The sequence below is a fragment of the Mastigoproctus giganteus genome, chromosome 1 (genome assembly GCF_048544385.1).
Source record: "Mastigoproctus giganteus isolate SK-2022 chromosome 1, ASM4854438v1, whole genome shotgun sequence".
NCBI classification, from domain to species: Eukaryota; Metazoa; Arthropoda; class Arachnida; order Uropygi; family Thelyphonidae; genus Mastigoproctus; species Mastigoproctus giganteus.
In genome coordinates, this window is record NC_143575.1 from 82,798,450 (window position 1) to 82,816,482 (window position 18,033).

General features: G+C 36.3%; 1 protein-coding gene across 1 annotated transcript in view; it reads right to left on the reverse strand.

Annotated features, from left to right (window-relative positions):
* Window positions 1-18,033, reverse strand: part of LOC150090942 (putative sodium-dependent multivitamin transporter) — a 230,824-nt gene that overhangs the window by 17,365 nt on the left and 195,426 nt on the right. The window contains exons 10-11 of the mRNA XM_090373547.1: window positions 11,082-11,293; window positions 8,217-8,314 (exon numbers count right to left, since the gene is read on the reverse strand). Coding sequence (XP_090229673.1) covers window positions 8,217-8,314; window positions 11,082-11,293 — 310 coding nt within the window. The remainder of the gene's footprint in view (window positions 1-8,216; window positions 8,315-11,081; window positions 11,294-18,033) is intronic.

Genomic DNA, 18,033 nt, shown 5'->3' on the forward strand with positions numbered 1-18,033 from the left:
TTACTGTGTCATTAATTGGTTCCTTGCTGACTGTAGTGGCATCAAATGATGCCAGATCTTTGAAGGCATTCCAGTCAGCATGATTGATCTTCCACCGTGGTATCCTAGACAGGTGGCATGGTCTTCCATTGCAAAGTGTTCATGAGAAAGTCATCATTACCATAAAGATTGTCTTCAATTTCCCACGTACAAAAGGAGAGAAACAAAGAATATAGAGAGATCAATTGAAGAAATGTATAGGTAGGCATATGGAAAAAAGGTGTTATAGGTACAATTGTTGTAATCATTTCTTACACAAACAAATAATTAGACTTAATCAGTAGGAACAACTGATGATGTTACTGACAACAAATTCTAGGGAAGTAATCGCAGAAGCTAATAAGCTTTTTACACCAATAAGAGTTCAATAAATGTTCAAGACTTAGATCTAAATGGATGTTAGGTGAAATGATGAGACATGTGTAAAAGAAAAAAAAAAAAAAAAAAAATGCATGGGAAGCATATAAATTATTTGGTAACACAGTTGTTTGTTTTCTAGGAGCATTAGCAACTAAAGCCATATTGCTCCGGGGATATGCAGCGGTCATTCCCTGACCTTTCTGCATCCTCTGTATTTGGTGCTCATGGGCTCGAACCCCAGTCTAACCAAGAAGTGTAGGTGACACAGAAGCCTACAGTATATATAAGCTAGTCTACAATAAAGTCACAAAGGAAGTTAGGCAAACTAAGACAGATTACAAAACATCTCTGGCAAAGAAAAGCGGCAAAGGCTTTTTTACTAATGTAAACATTAGAAAGGGAATTAGAAAGATGGGGGGGGGGTAATTGTGCAGTCAGACATGAAATTCTCTGTGCAGTGCAGGGGGTCCGGAAAATTTACCGCCGCATCACTTTATTGCATTTTACCGTCTAGAAGCAATGAGATGTGTTTGGTAAAATCATAAAAAGTTATTTTTTATTTAAGTTTCTGCCTTAAGCTATGATTAGCATATTTTTTGGAATTCTATGAACTATGAGGGAATAGTACGGAAATAAAAAAAAACATGTATGGAAATATGTAATTTAATAGGTAGATTATGTATTTTAATAGTTACATGTATCACAAAAATAGTAAAAATCCATTATTTGAACAATATAACAATTGGTTAATTTTAAAATAAACTAATATTATAACATTATGTATGTCATAGTATACTGCAAAAATTCAAAATGAATGTTTATGCTATCTTCAGAATCAGTCACGTTGGGATAATTAATTACTAAGAAATTGTAATATTTACACCACAGTATGTAAATTATTAATAAGAAATATTATGTGCTATACCTCTTACATAATCAACAATATCACCCCATTCATCGTATGCCCTAACAAGCCTTTTAATTCATTCATCACAATTGCGATACTTCTTTTTTTTTTTGTTGCCCGGATCACTTCCACTTAAACATTGTTCAATGCACATTTCGTTAATACTTTGTTCTTTTTTAATGCAATCGATAAATTTCCAAATGTTGGGATGATAAGTGGCGACTTTTTACTCAAATCCTCTATGCCACCCTTCAACAGAATTATTCGTTTGGTAATCCTTCAAGAACAAGCTGGCGTATGTTCCACATTTCATGGGAATACTTTGATGGTCGACGAAGATGTCATCTGGTTGGGCGTCCAATCCATGTATCCTCAAAATAATCAACAACTTCTTGCAATTCTGGAGGAAAAACACCATTTTCACACAAATGTTCAAAAACGACCAATTGGAGTGGGCACAAATGCAACTGCTGCCACAATTCGCATATTTAAAGCAAAATTAGCATCAGTTTCATAACGTTGTTTCAATCCATTATTCTGAATGGACCGAAAAATACATTGTGAAAAGTGGAAAGAACAACTCCATTGCGAAGCGTCAGGAAAAACTCTTTTGGCCATCATCGCCATCTCAAAATCTATAGTTATTGACTGCGGAGACATAGCCGGTTCCAATACTTTCAGCTGCTGTAGTAGAGATACATACGTTTCCTCAGAATTGTTAGGTAATAATGCATAAACTAATGGAAGTGATATTTTGTCCTTGAATCCATGTATCATATACATCTGATAAAAAAGTAAGGGAACAGTTTTGAAAGTCCCATCAGCATACCAGTGTTTACTTCGCGCTAACAACTGCAAATTTCTTTTCATACTGAAAATTAACGTATGATTGTCCTCGGGTCCAGAATCAAATTGTAGAAACAATTCTCCATTGCATGATGTTTTATATTCTTCTGTAAAAACTATGTCTCTACGATGCGTTGGAAGAACTGGGCCATCAAAATTTCGATTTCTTATATTTCGGATTGTTCGTTTCATTGTATCTACACTTGGAAGCTTAGGGGCTGCTGCTTGGCTACAGATTCTCGAAACATTTGAAATAATACTATGAGGAGTATTATTTGTTGTTTCTGCATAAGTTTGAATGGTATCAAGAAGTTGCGCTGCCTCAACTCCTGCTGCGTCTCCACAATGATTGTGCTCCTTCAACGTTTTAACGATGGTGTTATCTAGCGTAGTAACTCAAGCGGCACATTTGGTTTTTCGGTAATTTTGACACTTCCAATGAATTTTTGTTTCATTTTGCCTGTCTTTATAAAACAAATGTCCACTAAAGCACAATTTCGGTTTTCCTTTTTCTGATTTCAAAAATTTCACCGACATGATGCGTTCACAAACTCAAAAGGATGAAAAATAAACTCAAAATAAGAAAATGTTGTGATTGTAAGAGATTATAAATATATAAGTACCTCCCTAATCGGCATGCCCTACCCCCACTCCCCTAAAACATGCTACTTAAGTTAAAGGAATTAAGTAGGTACCTACCTAATTCCAATTTTGGAAAATAACAGGCAATTAAATTAAAGAACCTACAATGGTATGTATTTCTAAGAAATGTATACCTAGCATATAACTTCCATTTTTAACTGCACTTAATTCTTAAATAACATCTATAGAAAAGCCTTATTTTCAATTTAAAATGACCAATAAATTTATATAAATTATATGTATTGCTTGACGATAAAATATGCTAGCGATCATTTGTAGGCTATAAATTATTTATAAACTTAAATTTTCTTAAAATTTCGGCGATAAAATTTGCTAGACCAAGTTTCCTAGACTAAGTCTAGGAAAGTTTATCGCCCGCTATTCATCGCCAGCAATTAATCGTTATCAGTTTACCGCTGCGTCAGTTTAGCGCATAAACAATTTATAGCCTACAAATATCCCCAGGCAATACATATAATTTATATAAATTTATTTTTAACTTAAGTAGCATGTTTTAGGGGAGTGGGGGGGTAGGGTAAATATTACAGTTTCTTAGTAATCAATTATCCCAACGTGATTGATTCTGAAGATTGCATAAACATTCATTTTGAATTTTTGCAGTATACTATGACATATCTAATGTTATATTGTTAAAATAATGGATTTTTTACTATTTTTGTGATACATATAACTATTAAAATACATAATCTACCTATTAAATTACATATTTCCATACATGTATTTTTTTTTTTTATTTTCTGTACTATTCCCTCATAGTTCATAGAATTCCAAAAAATATGCTAATCATAGCTTAAGGCAGAAGATTAAATAAAAAATAACTTTTTATGATTTGACCAAACACATCTCATTGCTTCTAGATGGTAAAATGCGATAAACTGATGCGGCGGTAAATTGCTGGCGGTAAATTTTCCTAGACTTGCAGTGCAGATGTTGGGGTTTTGTCAATGACATACAGAAAATTCGTTAGCAGGGATAAGGAGGCGATTATATTATCCCTTTTAAAAGGCCACATTTTGAGTACTGTATACAGGTCTGGAGGCCTCACTTTCAGAAGCAATTTAGATCTGCTGGAACTGGTGCATAGAAGGGCAACCAGATTGGTGAAGGGAACGAAAGGGTACTCAGTTCTACAAATTGCAGAACTGAATCCTTTCTATGCTTCAGTAATGCAAATTGCAGCATCTGGAGACCAGGCACCTGCAGGATGCCTAGTCTCCAGATGCTGATTGAGTTTTAAGGCCGTGAATGGATTGAATAAGCTGAATATTAATAGAATTCTTCATCTTGCTGAGACTACACACGAGGAGGAATAAATTCAAGTTGAGGAAGGCTGGTTGCAGGATGGATGTGCAGAAGTTTACCTTCAGCCAGCATTTGGCCAATCATTGGAACAGGCTTCCATCTGTTGTTGTGGAGGTGGATGGTTTGAATAAATTCAAGGATGAACTAAACAAATTGCCAGAGGATATGGATGGGTGAAGTATGTAATTTTTTTTTTTTTGGCTGATGCTATATAAGCTTGCTTTCTTCCATCATTTGCCACTACTACTACTACAATTCACAAAGGAGATTAAAGTGTCACATGAGTAGTTACAGACCTGTTACCATAATTTCTTTTCCAGGGAAAAAGAATGGAGTTGTTGGTGAAAGATGTAATACAGGACTATCCAGACAGGAATGCAGTTATACTGCAGTCAAAGCAACAATTTGTCGGGGAGAAATCTTGTCTGGCCAATCTGATTGGAGACTATGATGCAAGAATGAAGGAAGTGGATGCAAAAAAATAATTTTGATATATGCTTGAAATTCAGGAAAGCTTTTGGTTCTGTTGCACATAAAAGGCTGCTGTACAGGTTTGAGCAGTGTGGCATTAAGAACAAGTTACTGTTATGGATAAAGGGATGGTTGAGTGGGAGAAGACAGCAGGGTTTGATGTACTGTGCATTGTGACATATCGTTTGTTTGTTTGTTTGGTTTTTAGGAGCATTAGCAACTAAGGCCATATTGCTCCGAGGATATGCGGTGGTCATTCTCTGACCTTTCCGCATCCTCCATATTTGGTGGGCACGGTTTCGAACCCCGGTCTAATCAAGAAGCGCGTGCTATGCACTGCTGCTCCTGCCTACGGAGGAGCCTTGACATATTACTCCCAGCACTAATAACATTAGTCCTACTCTTCTTGGACTAATGTTATTAGTGCTGGGCTCGTTGTTTTTTGTATATATTAAGATACTGAAGGCATATCAGGCTTAATGTCAAAGTTTTCAGATGATGCGAAGGTTGGCAAGGTGACTTATACCCCCTTGAACCCCCAGGTACCAGACTTAACTGGTACCAGGGGGGTTCAAGCCCCTGACTGCTAAATATGGTCGATCTGCCAACCCGCACTGGACCAGCGTGACAGATTATGGTCCATTCCCTCAACATGAATCGTTGAGGAGGCTTCCATCCTTGGGTTGATAATGGTTGCAGTTTACCTTTTAAATCCAAACTGGACAACAGTCACTTTCATGCAATCTCCTCCAATTTTAAAAGATGTTTTCATGCTGCCATCTATTATAAACTATGTCTACCTAAATGTCTAATTTTGCTTAATATCTGTTTTGTTCCAAATAAATTTGTAACTGGCTTTCTAGACTTTCTGCAATAAAGATATTACTTTTTTTTTACTGTTTTTATTTATGTAGAGCAAGAGAACTCATTACAACTTTTAGGTTTTATATATATAAATAAAAATACAACACTGAAAGAACTTTAAAGGACCTTCAAAGGACTTTTTTTGAACTTTAAAGGACCTTCAAAGAGCTTTCATGAACTCCAAGTTAAAAATTTGAAAGTTTGCATTTGATTTTGAAATGTACTTGTAGTTTAAACTGCTTTAAAATGATTTTTGTAAGAGTTTTTTTTTTTATGTGAATTTCCTTAGTTTTTACTCATTATAAATAGCTGCAATATGTTTTTTTAAAAAGAAATAGATAAATTAACTATTAGCACATCAGTGTTCTTAGTCTAAATAGAGTAATTGCTATCCATAAAAACAAAGCAATCATTCTGTACCTGATGTGTCTAGTGGTATAATGTTTTAAACATTTCATGTATCACCAAGGAAATGGAAATGAAAATGAAAAATTGAATTGAGTGAAAACAGATGTGGTAGTTAAAGCAAGGAGTTGTACTCTTAATATTAAAATATTTAGGGTGGAATATAAAAGGAATTTCCAAAACTGCTGAATTTGTCAACATACCACTGTGCTAAGGATATAAATAAAGAAAAAGATTGCCCACCTGAAATTGGAATGTTTTTGCCATAAGAATTGCTTTTGTTACTGAAAAGGAAAGTATAACTTTTGCCTGGAAAAAGTTAAGTCCAATTGGATTATTTAAGGTAGGACAAAACTTTTATTTTCTATTTGTTGTTGGTTCTACTGTGAAGGAATCTATAATGCTAAGAAACTGTAATCAGGAGAATGATTCTACACTACTCTAAACAAAACGAGTCATTCCAAACAGAAAAATGAAACTTGTCGTGCTATTTAAAAACTTGATTATGTTAGGATAACTAGTTCAAAATTGCTAGTAAAAGCCTAAATATTTATTTAGCATTTAGTTTACTACTAGATAAATAGTACAGAGAAGCTACAGATAAGGAGAGTTAATGTTTATATTTTAATATGATAAATGCATGTTTTGCTCAAGCATATATTTTTAATATGTATATAATTTGTTTTTCTCAAATTTGTTTTATCATTTTGCTTTAACAGGATAAGTTAAGTCTTCTATTTGGTTAGTCAGTACAGAAAATTCATACAAGTGATATTTGGGTAACAGGATCTGTGTCAATTAAAGTATGGAATCCAAAGACTTGGCCAAACAAATAGGGACAAATAAAATTTTTTATGAATACCTTTTCATGGAAAATATAAAACACTTTGTGTTATAAGGGGTGTAGTTAATTTGTTTTATAGATTTATTTAGTTAGACTGCAAACTACATTGTATAAGGGTGATTATTTAATGAAAAGAAAGTGTAAAAATGTTAAAGAAACAAAAAGAAAGTGACAACACATCTGTGCTAACAACTTGTCATTATAATTAAAATTGTGACGAACGCCGTGGACCTGCTATTTAAGGATGTGGCATACAGCAAAATGTACGCTGTTGAGAAAGGAGACTGCCGTCTCTGAAAGCTACAGTTGTTACGGTATATTTTAATTTTTAATATTCTTTAATATCATATCTGTTTTCAGTCATATTTTAATTGTTTTTATTTATATATTTTAAATATTTTAAACTAGTTTTAATCATTTTATTGTAAATACAGTGTTTTTAGTTACAGTATTAAAATATTTTCAAGTACTGGTTGGTGTGAAGTTTAATTATTTAATATGAGTTTTCCCAACCTCGTAGGCCTATTTAGAGATATAATTAAAAGTAGTCAAAGAATAATTCTATTGTTTATTTCCTTGACTAACTTTCCATCTTCATTAAATACTGTTTCTAGATACAATTATTTCATAACAAATAATTTACAATTATTTGTTATGGAAAAAACCAGTCTCCACACAGCATGGAAAGAACAGCAATTACAGCTGCTTTCTCAATAATATCTGCCATAAAAAGAAGGTAACCATTTCATGCTTTTTTTTTTTTTTTTTTGCTCTATACTGTCAGCAACACAACTCGAGAAACAAGTTTTTGGAAAATTAAAAAAAAAAAAAAAAAAAAAATTAACAAGCATATTAGTTGCTTTACCTAGTTTCAATTTGTAACTACCTGAATTAAAAATTGCTATTTATAAGAAGAGAACCCTTGAAATTTTAGTCAAAATACAAAATAAGAAGTTATACTCAAATAAACATGACACAAGGCAATCATTTTAAATCTGAAACCATGAACATGAAAATAACTGAGTGCTAGAGATTGAAATTTAACATTTTTATTTTATGTATGGGTTTGCCATCTGTTGGCAACCTGTAAAACTATGATGCACATGTACAAGCAGTAAATGAACATGACATTCAACATAGAGGAGATGTTTTCATGGTAGAAGATTTCCTCAAAACAGAGTTGTTTAAAAATACTCAACATATTTGTAGTTAACGTTATAAAGCACCATCAAAATCTGTGACATGGAATCTTGGAAAAATGTTCAGGGAGACCGAGAATGCAACTGTTGTGATCATGATGATAATTTCAAACATTTTTACAAATTACATATTAACAGAGGGAGAAAAAAAAAGACTATTACCTGTAAATTGTGTCTCTAGCACCCTTTTACTCAAAGTTACTTGCATTTTCATAGGTTCTCATTTAAAATGATCAACCTTATATACCACATGCTTATGCTAAAAAAAAAAAAAAAAAGTGATGAACTGAACTGACATTTAAAAAGAAATTCTTACCTATACAGCAGCTTAAAAAAAGACCAACTGTAAATGATATTAACCACCCAATGGTTGCATACCAGGAATAAGATATCCTATAGAGCGGGAACATATATCTAAAAATAAAAAAAATGTCAGAATTAGATATTAACAGATGACAATTTTTTTATAGAAAAGAAAAAAAAAAAAAAAAAGAAAAAAAAAAGTGCATTTAATAAGACTCGCAACAAAATGTTTACTTCCACTTTATGGATTTATTCATTACCCGTAGGGTATTTATTATTATTTTAATGGTACATGAGCTTATCACTCACATTCCCCATACATATATGCATTTTGTCTGCAAAATGCATTGGTTCTTGGCTCAACTTGTATGTTGTGTGATCTGAAAAGCCTAGAATGACTCATTGAGAAAAATACTAATCACTCCACCCAAAATTAGTTAACTGTAGTCTAGACTGAAGTGATCTTCAGAAAAGGTTACTGGACCTTTATCTATGGCCATTTTACCTTGACGGAATTTAAAAATTTGTTCTCAAAGATTCATATTTTATTCGGAATGAAGTAAAACAAAAGTTTATGCGGTGACAATCAAGGAAATTATAATTGCGTGCTAAATCTACTGCTAACTACAAGTTATACTTCTGAGATGCGGCTGCTGCCTATATTACATAATGATAAGACAAATTAAACAAAACAAAAAAGGAATAAGTTTATTTAACTAACAAGAGCTAGTACTCACCCAGGGAGGAAGTACAACAGCATACAATTCTGCAAATACAGGGTGTCTCAAAAATATTGGTACAAACATTTAGGGGAGGTAGGTAATGTCTAAAGGAATGTTAATCGCATAGGAACCCATAACCGGAAATGTCACGGAGAAAGTAATAGCAGAGGCACAAGAAGCAGAAATGACACAAGACAGTAATTAGTGGCAAATATTTATTTGACATAATATTAACAATGAAGTATGAGATGGATGCATTTCATGATGTTATAACAAGGTTACACCATGAGACGCGATGCATGCGTGACACCGACGTAGCATGGATTGACGGACACGGTCGAACACACCTGGAGTTTCTTTGACAGTAGCAGCGGCGCAGATGAGTCTCGCCACGAGATCCATTTCCTCTTCAACACAGGCAATTCATACATGATAGATTTGAGGGCCCCACCACAGAAAGAAATCAAGGCTCAATAAATCAGGTGAGTGTGGAGGCCAGGCAACGGGTCCACCACGGCCAATCCATCGACGCCCAAAACACCTGTTCAAATGGTCACGAACACACCTTGCATAATGGGCAGGCGTCCCGTCATTTTGAAACAAAATGTTACGTCTCACATTTGCTGGAACATCGTCAAGTAACCCTAGTAGAACTTATTCAAGAAAGATCCAATATTTAGCAGAGTTCATGCGGGATAGTAACAGGTATGGGCCGACAAAGCAGTCACCGACCATACCTGCCCACACATTTATTGCAAAGCGATGTTGTGCCGCATGAGGGTGCACACCGTGTGGGTTGTCGTGAGCCCACACATGAGCATTGTGCTGATTGAATAAGCCTTCCCAAGTGAAATAAGCCTCATCCGTGACCTAAACATAGGCTGGAAAATTCAAGTCTTGAACACTTTCTTGGAGAAACCACTGGGCAAAAGCCACACATGCAGGATGATCTTGGGGGAGCAGTAACTGAACCCTTTGGAGATGAAAGGGGTGTAAGGAATCGTTGTGCCAGACACGCTGTACACTGCAATGAGACACGCCTAAGGCAGAGGCAATGGCATGTGTGCTGGTAGTAGGATTATTCTGGATGGCATTCAACACACTTTTTCCCATGGCGGGAGTTTGCGTCGAACGTGGTCTGCCCGCACTACTCCTGTTACCTCTAAATGACCCATAATCACACAAATTTTGATGCACACGTGCAAACAAATGGTGGTCCGGTACATGTCTGTCTGGGAAGCGTTCTCCATAAATTCATTGAGCGGCTCGTCCATTGCCCTCTGCTAATCCATACACTAGGTGCATGTCTGCCAGCTCACAGTTCGTATATCGATGCATGCGCTTCGTGCGGTGACTACTGCTTGAATAAGTAAACCAGAAATTTTCCCTCTCGCAAACTGATGAACAGTGCCGTGTACCGATTTTGGTGACGTTTCCGGTTATGGGTTCCTAAGCAATTCACATTCCTTTAGATGTTACCTACCTCCCCTAAACGTTTGTACCAATATTTTTGAGACACCCTGTATAAGGCACACCTGCAACCTGGAATAATGTAAAGAAACTACACCTATGCACAAATCTCAAAAGCAAATACCAAGACCCATTAAAAGTTGGAGTACACAAAAGATTTTGAGGGAACCAAAATAATCACTTCAATGAAAGTCATCAACTATTAAGTCCCCAGTTAGATTTCTGCCAAAGCCTACATGTCGAAAGCAAACAAACCATGTATGTCCATTTGACTGAAAATGGCAAATGAAATTAAAAATGTGCTTAAATGTGGTTGGCACTCTTTATACCTAGTGGGCGAGTATTGGGCACTTGTTGGTTAATTTTAAATTTCCATCTTTTATATTGATTTCATTTAATAATAGCTTGGATGTAGGTACTAGAAGTACACCCCACCAGCATAACTTGTTGCAGTTAGCAAGTAGGTAGCAGTTTCTGCATGTGGTATAAAAGTGTTAACTTGATTAATCATCAGTTGAAAAGACCTTGTATGGTTCATAAATTTGATTTATTTCTGATAAAACACAATAATACATTCATTATAAATTATTAATTAACAAGTTAATTATAAATAAATTAATTGCTAATTAATAATTAAAACCTTAGTGGACTGAATGAAAGAATGGATGATTATGAACATTACTTACTCTTCTGTTGATTCATTTATCTTAGTACTATATGTAGTATTCTTTAAAACAGATGCTGTTATATTTGATATATTCTTTGCTGCCACTGAAGAATTACTGGGACATCCTTCAACAGAGAGAGGAAGTGTAGCACTTTTCACTCCAGAAGCAGTAGCCCCAAATCCAATCCAAAAGCATATGATCAATGCAACAAAAAGTCCACACAGAGCTCCCTGGGAATGAGAGGAAGAATAACGAAAAAACACATTTTAGAAAACAAGCCTAATAAATCTCCACATGAAATTTTACCTCAACAAATATTAATAACAGGGAAAGGGGATCAGAATTTTATGAAAAATAAAATACCTACTAATAAATTATATATATCAAATCTCATATTCTGTTGGATCTATCACATAACAACAGTTTATGAAGTATAAAATTGTCCACCTAATTAAAAAAAAAATAAAATAATAAACAATTGTCTTGTAATTGGAAAGAAAAATATAGTAGTGTGACATTACTGTTCCTTCATATGTGGGTATTCTTCTAAAATGAGAGATAATGGCGGTTGTTAAAAAAAAAAAAAAAAAAGTTAATAGTCAATAACAAAATGTTACACTAATGAAAGGCAAAATTGGTTATTTATAAAAAGAATGAAAAAAAAAAAAAAATTACATTTGAAATTTCTCATTATTGGAGGCAAGACCTGTTAAAAATCTCAAAATTACATAAATGCAAGTGGACCTTGGACTTATGGCAGGTTATGTTCCAAGAAATGTGTGCTGTAAGTCAAAACCAGTCTTCCCATAGAAACAATGATGTAATAGATTTTGTAACTGATGCTAAGGGATACTCATGAGACAAAAGCATCATTACCTACCTAATAATGTGATGGGCTGTATTTCACTGTGATAACTTATTGCACCCAGTGTGGCATCGGACTGCAGAACGTGTCCTGGGTATCCTCGACTAGCTGGAAAAAAGGACATCCCACAATTCGGCAACAGAGTAAGACACTGGCATGGACCGGTGAATGCTGCGTTCCACTGCATTCCACAAATGTTCAATGAGATTAATGTTGAGGGGGATTTGGAGCCCAGGGGAACACATGAATCATGAACCATTCCTGCACAGTGTGGGCCTTGTGACATAGAGTACTGTCTTATTGAAAGAGTACAGTACCATCTGGATCACCATGTAGGGCAGATCTTGATCTGAAACAATGCTGACACAGGATCTAGTGGTGAGGATGTGTTTAATGGAGATAAGAAAACCCAGTGACATCCATGAAAATATCCCACAAACCATGATGCTTGTTTTCGTCCAACCATGCAGTCTGGTTGCTGCTGCTTGCCACCAAACACACACCTGACAATTGTCATGTAGAGCTGGAACCTTGATACATCAGACTAGTGCTACTGTGCCCACTGCAAGTCCTAATGATCTCTGGTCAATGTGGGCACATGAATTGGTCACCTACTCTGTAGGCCTATCCACAAGAGCATCCACTGGATGGTGTGCTCAGAAATGTTTCTCTGTGCACTGTCTGTTTTCCCAGACGGCATGTGCCATTCATCTCGATGGTCAACCAGTGGTAGTTTTCCTTTTCTTACGTTACTCCTAGGTGCTGTGGGATGTATCCGCTAGTGGAGACAGGGATGGTCATAAATGTTATGGCTTATGAGTGTATATGTATATGAATAACAGCATAATTAATCAATTTTAAGTTATATAATATAAATAACAATAATAATGTTTAGAAAATTCTTAACTTTGATTCATTCAATTTCTGACTTGATTTGGACTAAACAGTGTACACTATATTTGCAGCTAAAGAAGAAAAAGGAGGACACCTTTATCAAGATCCTGATATCTCCTGGAAAGCCACATCTTGGTAGATTGAAAGTCATCTGATGCCTTTATGAAGAATGTAACCAGAAGTTTGTCTAGCTACACTCTTCTCACTGTAAAGTAGTCTGTGACAAGTTTGGGCATGAAACATGTTAATCTTGGCATTGTGTTCCAAGGTGGAATAGCAATTTCTAAATATTTAAATGCCTACCCATCTGCTTGGTTGGCATGACACCTTGTGATATACTGTCCTCTCTTGAATACAGTACATCACAAGGTGCAGAGTGCAGCAGATAGATGGGCAGGGTGTGTGACCATATGATGTCATCTACTTTTCTAGAAAGACAAGGTCTTTGCTGATTAGTTCCTGGGAATGAAAGAAGCAGTTTCTGAATTTTGTGTGATTGAATATCTAACTGCAATTAACCAGTCATCTCCAGAACATTGGAAGTGATTTCTCCTATTTAATTTTGAAAACCTAGGAAACCAGAAAATTTCTGGTCATAATTTCCTACAGTTATCATTAAGATTGTACTCTTTAGCCTCCTTACAAAACTCTCCAATACTCTTCACTGCATCCAGAATGTTGAATCCTTTCCAAGGTTTCTATCCAAGTCTGTTTATTTTAATAGACTGGACAAAGATTTTCCTCAGGAAATATGCTTTAAAAGAAGCAGTCAACTATTAACCTTGATGGTTTTGCATCAGTAGTGTGAGCAGGATGGCCAGGAGTAAACAATGTTTACAATGACAAGTTGTTCCGCACATGGTAGTAATCACAATGAAGAGAAGTCTGTGAAACACTCCTCAAAAAGGAGCCAACAGTTTTTTTTAGCTCTTAGACTGAAGAGCTAAAAAATACAAAGTCTCCCTTTATCATAACCCTTCAATGCTGTTGTGTTTCCAGTATGATAATTAAGCAAGCGTTTTAGCTTGAAATCGCCTGCATCATTTGAACCAAGCAACAGGGTGTCTGTTCTAGTTTAAAAAGAGGCATTAGTTTTGCTTCCTGATCAATGCAGAATGTTGTGGCTATCTTCTTTGAAAAAAGCCCAATATTGTCAACATTGAAGATTTGATGAAACAATAGCATCCCCTTCAATTTCTGCTAGCTTCTAATGAGACTCATCGTATGGGATGCATATAAATTATCAGGCGACACAGAAACCTATGGCAGATATAAGCCAGTCTAATAAAGTCACAAAGGAGATTAAGGCAAGCGAAGGCAGATTATGAGAAATCTTTGGCAAAGGATACTAAGAAAATCAGCAAGGATTTCTTTACTTATATAAATTCTAAAAGGAAGGGGATGAATCAGATTGGTCCATTTGATATCGATGGTTCGACTGTTGATGATCCTGCTCAGACAGCAAACAAACTGAATGATTATTTTGCCTCTACATTCTCTATTTTGCATTTATATTCACATATGAGGAGAAGGAAAATGCCAGAAGTTTATCAAATTGTAACAGGACACTTAATGATATTGTAATAACTGAGAGCAAAGTGGAGGAGAAATTGAAGTTAAACATAAGAAAGGCACCTGGGGTGGATGGGATCTATCCAGTTATATTAAAGGAGGTGGCAAAGGAACTAAGCAAATCCTTAGCCATAATTACAAGAGCATCCTTGAACTCAGGGGAAGTCCCCACAGACAGGCGATGTGCAGATGTATCCCCAATTCACAAAGGAGGATTAAAGGGTGACACGAGTAATTACAGACCAGTTAGTTTAACTTCTGTTCTGGGTAAAATAATGGAGTCACTGGTTAAAGATGCATTGCAGGATCATCTATACAAGACTGCAGCAATAATTCAGACACAGCATGGGTTTGTTAAGGGAAAGTCTTTATCTGAGAAATTTGACTGGATACTGTGATGTAGTTACAAAGGAACTGGATGCACAAAATAATTTTGATATCATATACTTGGATTTCAGGAAAGCTTTTGACACTGTTGCACATGGAAGCTTACTGTACAAACTGGAGCAGAATGGTATTAAGGGTAAGTTGCTACAATGGATAAAAGGGTGGTTGAGTAGGAGAAGACACAGGGTGGTAATCAATGGATGCTGCTCTTCATGGACTAATGTTATTAGTGGAGTCCCACAGGGTTTGGTGTTGAGCTCAATGTTGTTTTGTATATTTATCAATGATATCGATGAAGGTATATCGGGCTTAGTGTCGAAGTTTGCAGATGATACAAAAGTTGACAGGGTTGTTAATGACAGTAACAGCAGTATGCTACTGCAACATTATCTAGAAAATTTTGGCAGATGGGCTGAGAAGTGCCAACTGAAGTTTAACATTGATAAATGCAAAGTACTGCATATAGGTAGAAATAACCCCAGAGGAAAGTACCAACTGTGTAGTACTACACTTAGGGTGGTAGAAAATGAAGAAGATGTGGGAGTAATTGTGCAGTCAGATATGAAGTTTTCTGAGCAATGCAGACAGGCTGCAACAGCTGCATGGGGTTTTGTCAAAGATATACAGGAATTTTGCTATCAGGAAAAAAAGGAGGTGATTATCCCTTTGTATAAGGCAATGGTCAGGCCATGCCTTGAGTACTGCATACAGGTCTGGAGGCCTCATTTTAGGAAGGATGTAGATTTGCTTGAGGATGTACAGAGAAGAGGAACAAGATTGGTGAGGGGAATGAAGGGATCTTCTTACCAAGAGAGAGGCTTCAGTTCTGCAAATTGCAACAGCTGGAGACTAGGCACCTGCGAGGTGATCTGAGGTGTATAAAGTCTTGAATGGGTTGAGTATGCTGAATTCTGACAGGAGTCTTCTACTTGCTCCAATTATGAACCTGAGGGGTCATAAAATCAAATTGAGCAAAGACAGCTGAAGAACAAACAGATGTGCGGAAATTTGCCTTTAGCCAGCAGGTGGTTAATTGCTGCAACAAACTTCCATCTGTTGTTGTGGAAGTTGATAGCTTAAATAAATTCAAGGAGGAACTGGACAAACTTTGAGGGAATGGTTGTGTGCAATTTTTTTTTTTTTTTTGGCTGATGCTACATATGCTCATACGCTTGCTTTCTTGCATCACATGTCTCTATTACTATTAGTAATAGAGTAATAGTAATCTATTACTATTCTTTGGAAAATCTTCAGCTGCTTGTTCATCAGCACTAGCAGCTTTGCCTTGCATTCTGATGTCATGCAAGCCATACCTAACTATAAAATGCATAAGCCTTTTGTCCTTGGCTCAGTCTCTGCACTGGTCTTTCACTGTCCTAAAATGACTCAACGCTTTAGGTGGTGTTTAATTTTATCTTGAATCCATAAAAGTCTTTCAAACTTAGCCGTAAGTTTTGCATTTTTAATTTCAGCACTAATTCTGGTCTTCTCTTTACAAATCATTTGCACATTTGTTGTGTGAGCAGAAGTCCAGTTGCCTTCTAATTTCATAATTCCACTCTCACACTAAATGTTATTTGTCTTTTGTCACTTTTTGTCTTCACTTCTAATCTAATGACCTTTCTGTAATGACTTCTTTACAAGAGTACTGTTCAAGCACTGAACCTGTCATTATTAGTTCACATTTTTAACCCATGACCAGAGTACTGGTGCCCGTCACCACCAAATACGGAGGATGCAGAAAGGTCAGGGAATGACCACCGCATATACCAGAGCAATATGGCCTTAGTTGCTAATGCTCCTAAAAACCAAATAACACACAAACAAACAGAGTACTGGTATATTTCATACACTAAAAAACTTTAAAAACAAAAATACCTATTAAAGATATTTTTAGGTTAGTATGAATTCTAGTATTTCTTCATTACTGGTTTGGCTTTTAATCTCCTTCCCTGATTTCATTACAATTAGAAAAGAATAGTAATAATAAAAAAAAAAAAAAAAAAAAATGTTTATGCTTGTGCCTAAAATACACTACATGCCTGCTTGAAAATCATTTTTCATACAAGCAAAGCGTGCTGCTTACATATCACCATACAACCATGTGATCTAAAATTGTTGACAAAGCCTATTTTAAAAGTAAATGGGCACCAAAAGAAAATAAAGAATTGCTAGGGTTACATGAAAGGAATGGGGCCCGAGGAAGGGGACCCTTTCCCTCTTCTACAAGAGAATCTTCATACTGGCTCTTATCATACGCTGCTGGTGTCTGGTTTGCTAAAGCAAAAGCAGTCACCGCTGTTAATAAGAGGAAACTGAAAATGATTCAGAGAACCATTTCTAGAGTGTTTTTTTTTTTTTTTTTTTTTTGGTAGTTGTTGGCGCATAGGCTTCTGTGGCCATAATGCACCTCCCAAGGTTTTTGCAGTACTTTGATCCAAGCCCGAGGCGGGAATCGAACCCGCAACCTTTGGGTTGCCAGGCAGGCACTTTACCCACCCGGCTAGCCCGGTCGGCTTCTAGAGTGTGCTGCACCGTCAGCATGCATGCACTTCAGGCCTGGGTGGGGTGCTTCGGACCTGGAGATTGTCTGCTGCAGCTTGCTCTACCAGCTCTCTAAAGGAAGATCAGTGACCTGCATTGGTTTCACCACTGACCCAACCAACAACACAACATGGAGAAAAAAAAAAATGCCTGATCACACACCTTCAACAAACCTGGCAATTCCGATGTATGGAGTCAACCAAAGGCGGCATAACTCAGAAGTTTATCCTGAACATTTCACAAGTCTATCCTCAACAGCCAATTTGGCTCTCGCCTGGTCTCTTCACCATCTTCCTTCTGACAGGAAACGGCTCCTTTAATGCCAAACTGTCTGCCTTTGGCATCACTGAATCGATCGTTGCTATGCCACTGTGGTGAAAATCAAACGTCGACTCATCTAATGTACAAGTGTCTGTTCTATGAGGAACTAAGATGTCCCCTCATTACTGAGATCCACTACAATCCAAAAGACCGGGAGCACTTCATGTTGCAGGAAGAAGAGCACTATAGGACTTTTGCCTGCTTTGCACAGGAATTATTCACCAGATTAAGAATGCTACTACAACCTCCTTAGAACTCCCGCTCAAGTATAAACAGACAAGCTCCAAATTATGGCCTCGACTCATAGGAGTGGTGTCTGCTGATTTCCGACTACGATATGGATGGATACTGGTGCCTGCTCTTAGTGACTGGCTTCAACAATCCGAA